The sequence below is a fragment of the Podarcis filfolensis genome (assembly GCF_964270895.1).
Source record: "Podarcis filfolensis genome assembly, chromosome: 17".
Classification (NCBI taxonomy): domain Eukaryota; kingdom Metazoa; phylum Chordata; class Lepidosauria; order Squamata; family Lacertidae; genus Podarcis; species Podarcis filfolensis.
Genome location: NC_139621.1, coordinates 3,058,488 through 3,074,622, shown reverse-complemented (window position 1 = coordinate 3,074,622; position 16,135 = coordinate 3,058,488). Strand labels below are relative to the sequence as shown.

The 16,135-nt window shown below is 47.6% G+C and overlaps 1 protein-coding gene and 1 long non-coding RNA gene across 3 annotated transcripts in view; both read left to right on the top strand.

Annotated features, from left to right (window-relative positions):
- Positions 1 to 16,135, top strand: part of LOC310752332 — a 182,761-nt gene that overhangs the window by 87,526 nt on the left and 79,100 nt on the right. The gene's annotated exons all lie outside the window — the stretch shown is intronic.
- AVPR2 (arginine vasopressin receptor 2) lies at positions 7,755 to 15,059 on the top strand. 2 transcript variants are annotated; one of them, XM_083592479.1, is made up of 3 exons: positions 7,755 to 7,998; positions 11,046 to 11,901; positions 13,461 to 15,059. In XM_083592479.1, the coding sequence occupies exons 2-3, from the start codon at positions 11,052 to 11,054 to the stop codon at positions 13,661 to 13,663; spliced, it is 1,053 nt and encodes a 350-aa protein (XP_083448605.1). In that variant the 5' UTR covers positions 7,755 to 7,998; positions 11,046 to 11,051; the 3' UTR covers positions 13,664 to 15,059. The 2 variants fall into 2 exon arrangements, with proteins under 2 accessions (XP_083448605.1, XP_083448604.1); XM_083592478.1 differs by having other exon boundaries at positions 7,773 to 7,982; positions 13,461 to 14,372.

The window sequence follows — 16,135 nt, the reverse complement described above, 5'->3', positions numbered from 1 at the left end:
TAACGTTTGATGTGATGTTTTATAACTGCTGCACAAAGAAATCAGAATGAATGCGTGATAAACAGTGGTTGTCATAGAAATTCCCCACATATTTTTTTTTACAAACAAATCAGGATGTGTGCTCAATAAACAGCTTGCCTGGAAGTGAGTAAAGAGCCTTGTGAAGTGGCATCCTAAGGATTCACCACTTTATTATGGTGTAAGATCGACTAAATGACTAAACAACAACAACAACAAAAGATGCAGAGTATTGGTCCACTTGCCTCGCCTTACTAGAAACTGCGGAGTCTGCTCAGACCATTTAGGCCGTAGGGTTGCCATATTTCAAACAGTGAAAATCCAGACAGAAAAGCTGTTGAGCTTTCTTTAGTTTCCCCATACATCCAGATTTCCCCTGAACATTTAACTGATTTCTGCTGCTCACTGCAGTATTCTAGATATGTCCAAGAAATTACAGACGTACGGCAGCCCTACATCGGCACTATACATTGAAAGCATTATTGCATTACTTTAAGCAGTCATGGCTTCCCTCAAAGAAACCTGGGAGCTGTAGTTTGTTAAGGGTGCTGAGAATAGTTAGTAGACCCCTATTTCCTTCAGAGGGTTACAATGCCCAGAGTGGTTTAACAGTCAACCTCTCTTCCCAGGAAACTCTGGGAATTGTAGCTCTGTGACAGGTATGGGGAGCTCCTAACATCTCTCAGCACCCTTAAGAAACTACATCTCCCAGGATTCTTTGGGGGAAGCTGCCAGGGATGCTGTAGTTGCATCCTGCATTGCAGGCATTGCAGATCCAGCATTAAGCAGAAGGGTTGACTAAACGACCTCTAAGGTCCCTCCCAACCCTAAAATTTTATGATCCTACACAATTTCTGACAGTGGCCACCCGCAAGGCACAAACATATGACTTTCCCATAGCTGCAACTGTTTGTTGCTACTCTAGAGCTTTCCTCCAATCTTTCTGAAGTTCAGAAACTTTTGCGGTGAGATAATAGCTTTATGCCAGGAAATTTCATGCCTCCTCCTATCATCGGCATCAGGGAATGATTATCGCTCCCTGTTTACTGGCCCACCAGGGAACCAAACCATTTGCAGTCCTTGCTTGGACCATTGTGGTTCTCGAGCCAAGTGCAGCTTTCCAGGGGCACCACTTAGAATCATAGAACCCTGGAATTGTAGAATTGGAAGGGACCTGAGAGCATAGCTGTCAATGTTTCCCTTTTTTAAAGGGAAATTCCCTTATTCCGAATAGGATTCCTCGCAAGAAAAGGGAAAAGTTGACAGCTAAGCCTGAGGGTCATCTTGTCCAACCCCCTGCAATGCAGGGATCTTAACACACGCTCCCCCATCCAATCTAAAACCATACCAGACACTGCTTAGCTTTGCAAATGTGCTAGCAGTTTTATTGCTGCACCACCTTCCACAGTGAACAGTGAATGGAAAAGGAAAGTTGGGGTTGGAAGAATAAGGAGATGAGTGTTAGTCCGTCCAGCCCATAAGTGCCCAGGTGTGGTGATAACCCCCACCATGCTTTTTTTAAAGAGACAGATTCATGGAGAAGAGAGTCTATTAATGGCACTGGACATGAAGACTGAATGGATCCTCCAGGTATTCTTTGGAACAAGCCTGGCGCCATTTCTTAGGGGGACTTTGGCAAAGTGTCCCCACCAAAGCAGGCTGCAAAGTTCAGTAAGGAATCAGCAGGAGGCAGGCATGATGAGCTGCCGGCTGGGCAAGCGCTCCAGGGAGTGGGCTATTGCAGGGTGAGGCTCCCAGACGACAGTAAGCGTCTCACTGGTTACAAGCTTGAGAATGAAGCAGGCAAAGAACAACACTCAGGATGTTGGCTGGTTATATGACAATGAATATTTGTTCTGCATTTATCCTGATTTGCTTGAGGGTGTTTACATCCCTTTCTGTTAGTCGTTTGCTCACTCAACACTTTTCAATGCATTTTCATGTTCCTTTCAATCTAAACTGTGAAAAGCCTATCTGTGGGTGTTTGTTTGTTTTGGAAAAAGTAGATTTCTTATGCTAGAGCGACAGAGCCTTTAATCCAATTTAAGGGTGCAAACCTAAAGTTCTCAGGGATGTGCTTGAATCCCTTCGCCAAAATACTGGCAGTCTGGAGGCATTGTGTGTGTGTGTGAATGAGAGTAGACCCAAGACATCTTGTTGCCACCAGTTGCCAAACCTCGAAATAAACCATTCTGGTCCTTGGGCTACTGTGGCCATGTGCCCTGCTTTACAGAGGACATTCCTCTTTTGCAGTAGCGGGCAACCCTTGGTCTACTAACGCATGCCAGGGAGGTGGTGGGAAATTTAAATGCTGACTGCTTTAAGCTGCACACCATGGATTGCGAAGGTGCTGCCTCCCACTGTCTCTGGCAGGACCCACTGACATAGAGCAAAAACTTTGCTGAGGGCCCCCTAAGACTTTGAACCAACCCTGTTCCAAGGTATACTGCGCCTGCACCTGGAGGCTCCCCTTAGTTTTCATAACTGAGACCACTGCTAGCTCTTCTCTGTGTATCTGTCTATTTTTTGTTTTTTATTTAAACTTAAATTGAGGACTGAGCCATGCGACAGGAGGCTGCGCCTTGCTAGGAACCTTCAAGGCTGTCCCAGGAGTTCGCTGTGAGAAAATGGATAACCCCTCAGGGTGATCTGTATCTACTGAGTGGGGTGAATGAGAGATTAAACAGGTGAAAGATGAGGAAATTGTTTTAATGGGGATTCCATGTGTTCAGTGAAGCCGGCGACAGCCAGCAGCCAGGGTCCCTGGGAGAGGGCAGCCTGAAATATACAGATCTCCTACAGGGCTCTCAAACTTTAAAAGCCTCCTTAACATTTTGGAAATCTACTGCTTGAGTTTCCGCATTACAATTAAAGGCAGAGCGATGAAACGGTTAAGTCAGCTATGATTAAATGGGCACAAGATGTTGGACATAACATTATGTTTGCTGACTGGGAACAGTTGTGGACCACCAGTATGAAATTTACGGCATGTAATGCCCTAAGAGAGAATATTATGAAAATGATATACAGGTGGTACATGACCCCAGTCAAGCTCGCAAAAATATATCATTTGCCTGATAACAAATGTTGGAAATGTAAGGAGGTTGAAGGTACATTCTTTCACCTTTGGTGGACGTGCCCAAAGATTAAGGCTTTCTGGGAGATGATTTATAATGAAATGAAAAAGGTATTTAAATATACCTTCTTGAAGAAACCAGAGGCTTTTCTCTTGGGCATAGTCGGCCATTTGGTGCCAAAGAAGGATAGAACTTTTTTTATGTATGCTACAACGGCAGCAAGAATACTTATAGCAAAGCACTGGAAGACGCAAGATCTACCCACTCTGGAAGAATGGCAGATGAAGTTGATTGACTGTATGGGACTGGCAGAAATGACCGGCAGAATCCGCGACCAGGGAGAAGAGTCGGCAGAAGAAGATTGGAAGAAATTTAAGGACTATTTACAGAAATATTGCAAAATTAATGAACTTTGAAAGATGCTGGATTGAATTTATGTGGTCTCTAGCTGTTATGGTAAAAAGAATTGGGAAAAATATTGTTTAAGTTACAAAATTTAAGAAGTTGATTGGAAAATAAGGTGTTAGTTAAATGGAATGTTAAGAGATTAGGATTTGCTGGATAAACAATTTGAACTAGAAAACAAGAAGGGGAGGTATGAGGAAGTCAAGGAAACATGTTATTGAAAATTGATATTGAAATTGATTTGTTTTTAATATTTTTTTTCTTTTTCTTTTTTGTTTGTATAAAATTGAAAACTCTAATAAATATTTATAAAAAAAAACCAATTTAAGGCAGAGCAACACAGCACTCGCTGGTTTCCTCCTCACCCTGCATTTGTCAGTTATGTCCTACTGCCAATGGTGGTGCAACTCCAAGGGAGAACTTCTGAGCCGGAGAGAGGACTGTTCAGCCTTCCTTTTGCCTTCCAGCTCTCCCCAAAAGGCCCTACCCCACAATTCAGGAGGAAAATGAGTATTGGGGGACTGAGTCAGCGAGTCCTCATTAACCAGCATTTATTTATCTATTTCATATATTTATATACCGCTTAATACTAGAACTGTCTTTTTGGGCCCTTCCAGACTGCTGGGGGGTTTGTTTTGTTTTTCTGCAGGTGTATTCTGCCACATGGGGACACGGGTGGTGCTGTAGTCTAAACCACTGAGCTTCTTGGGCTTGCCGATCACAAGGTCGGCTGTTTGAATCCCCAAGATGGGGTGAGCTCCCATTGCTTGGTCCCAGCTCCTGCCAACCTAGCAGTTCGAAAGCACGCAAAAAAAAAAGTGCCAGTAGATAAATACGTAGGTACGGCTCCAATGGGAAGGTAAATGGCATTTTTGTGCGCTGTTCTGGTTTTGTCCTGCTGGCCACATGACCCAGAAAAACTGTCTGCGGACAAACACCATCTCCCTCAGCCTGTAGATCGAGATGAGCCCGGCAACCCCAGAGTCGTCTGCAACTGGACTTAACTGTCAGGGGTCCTTTACCTTTTTATTCTGTCACATATCACTGACGAATGATAGCATTGATGGTGGATTTATACTGGACCTTCCACACATGAATTCTGCTTTATTAGTTGCTCTGTGATGCCCATTACATCACTGGAAGGAACTTAAGTTTTGTGTGTGTGTGTGTGTGTTTGATGCTGGCATCCATCTGTCTTAATAGACAGTGGAGTACACCTCTGCGGGTGAAGCCAAAGCACTGCATTAGCAGCACTGAAATGACATTTCCAGGGCACAAGCCTGAGCAGTGTGTATGGTGGTCCTGAGCTGCCCAGACGACAAGACCCCCTCTTGGCCTTGCTGATGTGGTCCAAAGGAAAGCAGAGCAAAACATTTGGCACCAGCTTGGCTGCAGGGGTTGCCAGAAGGAGGCGTACAAAGTGCCATCCAGCCATCTTAGGGACTCCACTCCAGATTTGTGTTGGGTTTGTCCTGAGCCTTTTCTTCCCCCGGAGATATCCCACAAGGCCACCTTTCCTGGTGGACGAGCCCCATCTACCCCTCACTTCCCTTTACAGCACGTACAGAAACTGCCTTCTTGACCATTGAACCCACTATTGGTCTTGTCCACTCATTCTGCCGGAGCCTGTCTCCTCACCAAGGAGACCCATTGGCTACCCTCACCTGGATTTGCCAGCCAGTCAAAGCTGTTTCCCAGGATGTGGCCACTGTCATATGCTGGCAGCTTCCAGGAGCCACAGGTGAGAGCTGAATGCAAAGTGGGGACCAAAGGTGGATGAATTGCCTCAGGTGGAGCATGACATCTCCCCCCACCAGACGTATGACCCCTCCCCTTGCACTCCATACAGCCCATATGCACCATATATATACAACAAATATCAAGGACTGCCAATATGGCACCTGTAAGGGCACCTGGTGCCCCTGCCCCTCCTTCTGCTGAAGAAAAGCATTTCTATGGTAGCCAGTCAGCTAGGCTGTGTGTGGGCTCAGTTACAACATGAGTGTGTGGTGCCCATTTGAAAAGGTGGCAATGGGCTCTCATAAGCAGGGCAATACAATAAAAGCAAAAACATAACACAAACATAGATGTAAGAACTGCATCAAGCATGACTAATTGAGGGAGGAGAGGTCACCTCACTTCTTGGGAGTAGAATCATAAGCACACAGGGGCCCTGAATCCAAACAAAGCAGACAGGATGCCCGGTGAACAGCAGGCATGGCATCACTTCCATGCCAGCTTTGGACAAAGCAGTCAGGACAAATGGAAATAGAACATCTGGAAGCCCCTTAGTACTTCTAAGGAGGGGGAGGTTGGGGAGGCGAAGGAGCTTGTTTCAGGCCTCTAGAATGAAGCAGATCAGGGCAGGAGGACTCTGGCACATCAAGGGTCAAGTGCTGAGGACCGGGAGGCTGGTGTGCTGTCCAATTTTCTGAATTGCTTCTCCTCTGCCAGTTGGCCAGGACCTACCCTGAGTTGCATAAATTATGTTCTGCAGATAAAGTGGGAACATACACACAAGACACTGGCCGGCTGCCCACTCCTCTCAACCCTGCCCCTCCCGGCTCTCAACAAGGCCATAAAAGGGATAGGACTGAGAAGAGGGTTGGGGGAATGCTGGGGGTGGGGAGCAAGGGAAGGGCAGAATTTCAGGAGGTGCTTAGAGCAGGGGACCCTCTGGATGTTGCTGGACCCCAACTACCATCAGTCCAAGCTAGCATGGCCAATGGTCATGGGGCAATGGAATGGGTTCTGTACTCCAGCAGCAGCTGGTTCCCCATCCTTGACAATCTTCAGCTTGGGGCTCTCCAGATGTCTTGGGAGTTGTAGTCCAAAAGGCCAAGAAAAAGGTGGCAACCTCAGGAGACAAAGGGCTTATCTGCACTTCCTCTCGTCCCGTGGGAGAGCAGGCGAGGAGGAAGAGGAGAGGCTGGCACTCCTGAGGCCCAGCCCCACATGACACGCTGGCTCTGAGGGGCAGGCAGAAGGGAGGGCCCCCTGAAAATGCTTTGTGCACCTGCATATAATCTTGCTCCTTTCTGAAATGTATTTAATGGTGTGTGTTTTTCTTTTTGTAAATCTACCAAAGAATAAAATAAAATACAATCGGGTTAAGGGGTTTTCTCAGAATGTTGGAGGGCTTGTGTGCGATGTCCCGTTGGTGTAGTGGTGGAGGAAATGTCTCTATTTTCACCTGAGGAATGTTGGAGGGTACACAGTATGCCAGATATTATCTAGATTCTGTCATTCATTTATTTCTTGGGTTTAGGGAGCTCCCCCCGCCGCCGCCGCCATACACATAAATAACACTATGAAGCAAGCTGTGGCTTAGAAGGTGCAACTGGAATCCCTGGGCCTGGAGAGAAGGATGGGAAGTAGGGTAGGGAGGGGGGCATTCATATTTCTCTCCCATGTTACCCAAAGTGAGATTTTCAGGCCTGGAGTGGTGATACAATCTCTCTGCCCCATAAGCCCTTGTCCGATAAGGTGCCAACTGATGTGGAAAAGAAAGGAAGGAACTTCATTCCTTTAAAGTAAGGCTTGGGGAGCAGCACATGTGCACAGGTTGGATTGGTAATCCAGGGCTTCTTGCTTCTAACCAAGTTAGCATTCGGTTTCTAGTTCGGACTCCTTTGCCTTTAATAGCTGCATGGAGCAGGCAGAGCATTCAGCAGGTGTGGCTTTCCCCCGGCCCCTCTGATTTCCTGTCTGTCATGGAGCTGCTAAAAGCCAAAGCGTGCACACACCAAGGTTTGCCAGAAAAGAAGGCGATGGCCTTAGTTCAGGCCTACACAATGTGTGGGCCATAAAATGTGCAGGCCTGCCCTGGAGGGAAAGTGGAGTCTTGCTGGTTAGAGCATGAGGGGCTTGGAGGTCGAATGCTTTGGTCCTAGGAGGCCCAATACAGTCACACGGAAGCCAAACCATTCTGGATGTTGAGGTTTCCAAGCACACAATTGGGGTGAAGTTGGCACTGAGGTCCACGTTCACACATTTGGTGGCGTGATCGTCCACCAGCCCTTCTCCTGCTGCTCCTCCTGTTTCCTGTAGGGTCTCTTTCCCTCTAGAGAGAATCCACCCATTGCAAAGTCAGTGTGTTTGGCACTGGGTCAAGTTCTGTCAGCTGTGTTGCCCAGGGGTGGGAAAAAGGCGGCTCAACTGGCCCTCTCCCCTTCACTGGCCCCCACCCTTCCTCTGCCCCTCCCTCCCTTCCTCCTAGCTACCCAAGACTCAGGCACGGACTTTCTCACCAACGTTCTCCCTGAGAGGAGCATTGCAGCATCCTCACTGCCAAGATTCAGGAGAGAGAACTCGGAGGGCTTCAGGAGATGCCTCTAAGAGGGATGTATCCAGCATCTCTTTGAATGGACCACAGCTTCTCTTTCCCTGGTGGGTTCTACAAACAAGCTGTGGGCAGCAAACATGGTGAGGTTTCACCTCTGAAGCTACTTGCCAGCTGATGCTCTGACCATGGATGATCAGGTAACTGCTTGAGCAGGTAACGCACCAAGGTGGCCCAAGTTTGCTCTTGCATTCTTGTTCTCGGTGAGAGTCCAGCCCCACTGTCTGCCCCACGCACCCTCATTTTATTCTACTGGGCACTCCTGCAATGCCCCTACCTCTTCACACCCCGCCCTCTGCTTTTATTTATTCACTATTAATTTCATTAAATTTCTATATTGCTTGATTGTAGAGAAAACCTCAAACCACTTTTACTCTGCTACAGAAACAACCTTCCTATGATGCAAGTTAACAGTATAGCAGGCAATGGAGAGACCTGACTTGTGGGGCATGATAAACCAGGACTTTGTCACATGTCTGGCTGGCTTGATGCTGACTGCCTTGGGAACAGGATCTCTTCATCAGCATCTGTAGAATTAGGTGTTTGGTGAACTCTCCGCCCCCAAGTGCAAATGAATTATAACTACATCTGGGGAAAGTTGGGGAGGAGCCGGTTGCTTGTGGGGAAAAGAGGGGGATAATGCAATTGTGTTGCATGCAGAGTGTCCCAGGCTCAGTCCCTGGCTTCTCTGGTTGATGGATATCTGTGCTGCCTGTGACCTTGGAGAGCTACCAGTTGGATAGGCAGGACTGGGCTGGATGGACTGACGATGTCTGACTCCTTGCAAGGCAGCAGCTACATGGTATCCTCTTTGACATGGGGCTACCATCAGACTTGAAGGAAGCAGTTGATCTATGTATCTGCAAGGTGAAGGGCTGGGGGAGAAATGCCATCACTTGCTGTCTCCAGCTTAGCCGTGTCCATTCATACGCTCCTGCATTTCCCTAGGAAATTATGGACACTTGCCAGGGAAAACCACCTGTTCACATTGCCCAGTGCATAGGATCCAACTCCTAGGGGCCAATAAAATATTTGATGGGTATTTCCATTCAGCAGTTGTGTGTGCACCACATCAAGTGATCAATTATGCAAGACAGGGCTTACTTAGCCCCCCCCCCTATTTTATTCAAGTTGGCACCCCTGGCCCAGTGGCCTCTAAGGTGGCTTGTAGCGGGCAGGGGGAATTCAATTTATGTTATCTTTCAGAGTTAAACCTACCAAATTTGTGTGTTCCAAAACACAATCATCCTTTGAAATGCACACGTCTATGAAGTTTGCAGTGCAGTTCTCCAGCAAGTAATGCCTACAGCCATGCATATTTTAGCATATTGTGCTCACCAAAAAGCATTTATTAGTTAAAATTACATATAAAATGCAGTTGGTTTGCAAAAAAATGTGTTTCTTAGGCAAAATCGCATGGAAAAATTAGAAGACATTTGTGCCAAAATGCTGAGCTGGGGGGACGTATTATTTAAAAATGCAGATTTTTGTCCCTTTCTGCTTTACCAATGGGCAACTGGTAGGGCTTAGGGCCACACACTTTTTAAAAATTCTACTTTTGTGGAAGTTTTATATCTCAGAAAATGTTCATCCCAAATATTGATAAAAAATAGTGCACACACAGGTAAACAAATGCCCCACAATGGGGCGTGGAGACATTGAGGAGGGGAGGCAGTCAAGACCCCCACGTCTTGTAAAGTTCACTCTCTGTACCCCCCTCTGCTGTGCATGGAGAGCAGGCACAGAGCTTCCCTTTGCACTCTTGGGGTAGCGTGCCAGTATCGCAAAGTGATGTGAACAGAGGAATTCTGGGGTGGAGAACAAGCCCCGTGCATTCCAGACTCTTAGTGTTCACACAGTGTTAAACAGCAGGCTAATCCTGTGTCAGATTTCCCAAGAGCAACAGTTGAATTCCAGTCAGGGCCAGTTCTGATTTTCTCTGGTCATAGTCAAACACACACACACAGTGCATTGGGCTCCGTTCCCACCCTGCTGATCAATTGCGCATTCAGGAAACATCCCCAGCCATTAGCTCCCGCTGAGGAAACATCAGTCAACCATCCCTGATTGTTAGCAAACAACCCATGCAAACAAAACATGGCAGCCGTTACAATACCAACTTTCAGTAAAACACCTGAGCTGGGTTTTTATTGTTTTTTTTAATCTGTCAAAAATGAAAAGCATGCCATTCCCAGTTGAGGAGGTCAAGGCAGTTGGTGTCGGAAGCCTGAAGTGAAAGAAGAGAATGGTTGCTGGACCAGCAGGAGTGTCCAAACATTCTGTCCCTGACCTGCAGGAGAGCCGATATGGGAGACTGGGCTGGACAGGAGACTGTGCTGAGGGCCCAGGCAGGCATGGAGACAGGCTAGCTCAGCTGCTATGGAGCAGCAGTGATTTTGGGGTAGCAATGGGGGAGGCATTTGATTCAGTTCCCATTTAAGGTGGACTTGCCTACTTCACATTTTCTGAACCAAAACACAGCCACCCTTCAAAATTCACACTTCCTCAAATTTTGCAGTGCTATTCTCTGGCTATGTTCTGGGTACAAAAATGCACATGCTAGGGCAAAGTGTGCATACAGGTGCAAATATTAAAATAACATGCAGAAATCTGTTGCATTAGGGGAAATTGCTTTGCTGAAATGTGTATACTAGGCTAAGTTGCATACAAGACTTTATATGCAAGAGAAATTCACATTAAAATGCCAATGAATTTTCACAAGGACCTTTAAAAAAATCACACACTGATGTGGATATGTAGCAGACTGCTACAACTGAGAAAATGAAAAGTAGAGGGAACCTGAAGTTGGCAGATTTGCCCTTTCCTATTTAGGGATTGTTAAATTGCTCTCTGTTTATGCTTCTGAGTTGATGAATTCAGATTCTTCATGCACCACAACACCCATCATCATGGCAAAGGATGATGGGACTTGTAGTCCAAAACTTCTAGAGGGCACTATGTTGGTGAAGTAAGTGCTGTCTCCAAAAAACCTTATATCACAATAAACCAGACTAATATCCGACCCTTGATTCCATCCCTGTGTACCCTTGAGTTGCAGCAGTGCATCATTTAATCACGCGCCTGTGTTTCATCCCTGTGTTTGCCTTTGAAGTGCTGAGTGGCACGGCAGTTGGATTAATGGGTGTATACCATAACGTTGTTTGGATGTTCTCCCCTCCCATTCGCCCTCTTACCTTCTGCAGAAGCAAATGCTCAACGCCTCTTCCACACTGCCTGTCCCCACCTCCAACACCTCCCTCCCTCTATCTGACGACCGGGACGACGCTCTAGCCCAAGTGGAAATCGCCATCTTGGCCTCCATCTTCCTGCTAGCCACTCTGAGCAATGGGCTGGTGCTGGGAGCCCTCTTCCGCCGCACTCGCCGGGCCAGCCCCATGCACCGCTTCATCTGCCACCTCTGCCTGGCCGACCTGACCGTGGCACTCTTCCAGGTGCTGCCGCAGCTCATCTGGGACATCACCGACCGCTTCCAGGGCCCGGATGTCTTGTGCCGCGCCATCAAGTACTTGCAGGTGGTTGGCATGTTTGCCTCTTCCTACGTCATTGTGGCCATGACTTACGACCGCCACCGAGCCATCTGCCGGCCCATGCTGGCTTTCCGGAAGGGCCCAGCCAGCTGGCATCGCCTGGTGGTGGCGGCATGGACCGCATCCTTCCTCCTCAGCCTCCCACAGCTCTTCATCTTCTCCAAAACCAAGCTGCCCAGCGGAGCCCACGAGTGCTGGGCTCACTTTGCAGAGCCCTGGGGAGTTCGGGCTTATGTCACGTGGGTGACTCTGATGGTCTTTGTCTTCCCCACTTTCTTCATTGCTACCTGCCAGGCCATGATTTTCCGTGAGGTCCACCGCAGCCTGCGCCTGGGGCCAGAAGGAGCATTGCGGGGCCGGGACAGCCGGCAGGGGCAATCCCCCATTTCCGGGGCTGTGTCCAAGACTGCAAAGATGACCCTGGCCATTGTGCTTATCTACGTGTTTTGCTGGGCCCCCTTTTTCCTAGTCCAGCTGTGGTCTGTGTGGGATCCTCAGGCCCCGCTAGACGGTGAGTCGTGCAGCAGCATAGGGTTCCAGACTACAAAACTGGCACCCACCGCAGCATTTCGATCCACACACATATTTGCCCCACATTTCTGGGCACAGATCTGGGCTTTTCAGATATGGATCCAAGTGCTTTCCCTCCTCCACAAAAAAAAACCCTCTTTACCATTGTATTGGAACAAACTGCAATCCACCCCAAACCTGAATTGCTGTTTCTTTCAATTCAGGATTAAAGAGTGTGTTTTCCTGGGGGAAATGGCAGGGCAAAAAAAGAAAGCACTTGGACCAGGAGCAGGAAAGTGCGCAGCTGTGCCTAGAAAGCAAATGGTAAGTGTGGATGAGCCCTTAAAAGCACCTTCCTCCTTCCTCCTTATTGTATGCTGAGCAGCAGAACAAGGGCACATGAAAACGTTCAAGGTTACAGCTAGGACACTATTTCTCTTGCTTTTTTAAAAAGGTCTGCCACTTCTTTACTTCCTTCTGTTTACAACTGTGGATCCAAACTACAGGCTATGTTTCACATATATAAAAGCACTGTTTACTCTTTAAAAGAAATAAGCACACACGCAGCTACACACCCTGCCAATCCAGACCACAGCATGGCAGGGAGGGACTTCAATGCCCCTCCTGGCACTTTCCTCCAGCTTTGGGAAATGATTGGGAAAACGGTAGGGGGCTAAGCACCACTATCATGATCCAGAACAAGGACTCCCCACGGCTAGCTGTGGAGACGACTGTCAGCGTGCAGCTGGGGCCTGAAACAAGCTCCAGAGTTTCAGCCTGGCCAGCTGGATCCCATTTGTGGTCTAGGAACCTACCTGCTGCCTCCTATTCTCTTATCTCACTGCTCCATGACCAAAGATTCCTGCAATAATATTTTCATGGGCTCAGTGTAAATCATGACATGGCAAAAGGCGGGTGGCAGGGTGGGCACTTTGCATGCACTGTATTGAATTCCATGATCTGTGAATGAAATTTAAGCACAGCATATGGACTCAAATTACTTCAATTCTATGCCTAATACAGACAGTCCTACTGTAACCCCTATTAGGAGTTGGGGACAAGCAAGGATAAGGAGGGAGAGAAGGATTAAAAGGAATTTATATACTGCTTTTCATTTTGAGAAGAAATAGCAAGATGGTTCACAAGCCAGTTAAAGCCACCAGCAAAACAATGGGGCAAGTGCAATACAACCTGCAGTGGAGCTGGCAGGGAATAGAACTGGAGGGGGTTGTCTCAGCCCCCAAGGTGCATTCTCTTAAAGATTTTACTTCCTGCCAGTGCAGAGATGGGTGGAGATAATCCCACACAGGATCACATTTCTTCCCTATAGGAGAACAATGGTTTTCAGCTAGGGATATATGAGGTTTCTTTGGGAACGACATCGCCTCCCCTGGAAGCCCCAAAACATGTGAGCAAGCTGTGGTTACCCAGTGTTGGGAGAACTGCACTCTATCTATTCTCAGAGGTGCCCTTGCCTTTATTATCTGTCTTCCAGAGCATGTCCCATGGCTGAGCTCTTGCAATTCCCAGGCTGACCCTTGCTCCTTTTCTCCTCTCCAGGTCCAGCTTTCACCCTCCTGATGCTCCTCGCCAGTCTCAACAGCTGCACCAACCCCTGGGTCTACGCCACCTTTAGCAGCAGTATTTCGGGTGAGCTGCGACAAATCTTCTGTCCCAGACTGGCCCGTCAGCAGATGAGTTCCCTGCATGAGGACTCCACCTTCACTGCCAGCTTCTCCCTGGGACGGGATGCCCTTTCCTGAGCCAGAGCACCACTAACACCAATGGTGCACCTAGCAAGGAATATGTTCCTTCTGCTGAACAGTGGCTTCAAAGGCGTTGGGGCTTGGCCAGAAAGGTGGATGCAAAAGAAACCCCCAGAGAGGAGTGCCACTCTCTCACCAGCCAGCTCTATAGGGTGAAAGGATGCCCAGCTTAACAGAGAAGCCGGCTCCAAGGACACAGGGGCACTTAGGACTGCCAGAAGACCATTGTTTTCAGTGCCCTCTGGAACCTGTAAAGCAATGTCTTTCCCAGCCCTGGTGTCATCCAGATGTTTTAGGCTACAACCCCAGCTGTGCTGGATGGGGCAGGTAGGAGTTGCAGCCCAAAACATCTGGAAGGCAGCAGGTTGGGGGAGGCTGGGCTAGACCAAGCCACACTGCAGCCTTTTTAAGTGAAACATCCTAATCTTTTGTAGGATTTGCTCTTTTTCATGCTTAGAAGGGGCAGATGCAAGATGAGAGGCAGCCCTAGCATAGAGCAAAAGAAGGCAGCTGTTTCCTGGACACCATGAAGGTGAGGAGGCAGCTAGTATCCATAGCTAGTTCCTACCTGCTGAAATTAAGGGACCTGACTTAGGGCTCATCCACACTTCTGCTTGTTTCATGCTGAGAAAACACAGGCCTGAGTGGTTTTCCATTTCTCTTGTGCTTTGGAGGCACAGGTCCAAATAGTTTGTCCCACAGCTTTGTCCAGGAAACCTGCTGTTTACCACAGAATCCGAACAAATGGTCAATCCACAGAAAAACCAAAGGACGTTTGTTCTGATTCAACAATAAACAGCAGGTTTCTCTGGGAAAGCGACAGAACAGGTAGAAGTGTGGACGAGCCCTTAGTCATGTTTATAGCTTCAATAGGTCTACTCTGAGTAGGACTAGCATTAGATATCAGCCATTGATTTGATCCAAGGGCCCAACAGGTGCTTGCCCTTTATTCTAGGATTGCCATATTTCAAAAGCTGAAAATCCAGACACAAAGTTGTTGAGCTTTTTGAGCTGCACTTCCAGCATTGGTTGCCAGGTTGCCATATGGCCGGAAGCTGTTGACAAGGGCTGATTGCCGGCTATGTCCTGGAAATTCCAGGCGTATGGCAACCCTATTTTATTCCAATGTGGCTTCTGCAGAAGAACCTACCACTGGATGGTGCCCCATGTTAAACTGGTGAGGAGCTGGGTTTCCTTCCTCTTCAGAGAACAAACTATCTTAAAGGCAAACGAGCAACCACAGAGGTAGCAAGTCAATACTGACAATGCCTACAGGGCATATGAAGGGAAGACCAGAAATCAGCTTGGAGAACAGCCGTGCAAAATTTGGAGAAGTGTGGATTTTGAAGGATGGCTGCATTTCGGGTCATGTATTGTTTCAGGAAGTGTGAAATAGGTAAATCCACCTTTAAATGCAAACTGAATCAAATTTCTTCCTCATCCCTACTTCCCACAGCCCTTCCTTCCTTCCTTCCTTCCTTCCCTCCCTCTGATAATAATTTCTAGTTTTATTGAGGTGGCTGCATTACACGGTTGCAGATGGTGACTATATTTGCTGCTGCAGACTTGACCCAAATAACTGTTCTTTATTTCTGTTAAGCATTTTCAATAAAATTCATTTTTAAAGAACAAAAACAAGTTGCTAGTTGAATGAATTACTTACACAGCGTTGGGTAGCCTTGCCCAAAGACATGTCCCCTCCAGACGGGTGCTTTATTGCAGGTGCATTCATTCTGCAACATGTTATTGACCCAATAATGGTGCACTAGTGGTGGATTTATTCTGCTTTATTCATTGTTCTGTGACATTTCCCTGATATTACCACATTATTATCCAGAGGGTACAACCAAAGCACAACACAGCACAACAAAAGCAGAATTTTAGCTGGAAGTTGCAGGAAATGAAGCTGTATGTCCTCCCCAAAGCTTTGGCAGGCAAAAATAGTATTAAAAGCAGAGTCACGAATAGCCACCTGATATATTGGAGCCAGCTCCTAGGGACTGAGGTCCCTTTGCATGCCCAATACTTGAGGGGGGCAGCCCTCCCCCAAAGTCGATGGGTGTTGCCGTTCAAATGGTGTGAGTGCACCGCATTATGTGATTGATTACGCAGGGCGCGGCTTACCTGCCCCCCCAAATACTTCATTCAAGTTGGCATCCCTGGCCTGATACCATCAAGAGCACAAATCATCACGAATGCAGAATCCAAAGGATGTCTGGAGGGAGCCTGGATGAGGGCTCCAGCTTCTCACATTCTTCAGATTCCCAGGAAGAATACGCAGTGAGTTAAAGCTATAACTGGTCTACCCAAAACTCTGTGGGACGCTGTTGTGCAGGAGGAACACCTGTGTAAGGAAAGGTTTTCCTGTTCACTTTAATGCCTGTATTAAATGCAGTCCGGATGCCAATGAAGGGCCCTGCCAATAGTCTCACTCTATTCCGCCTTGGTCAGACCACACCTGGAATGCAG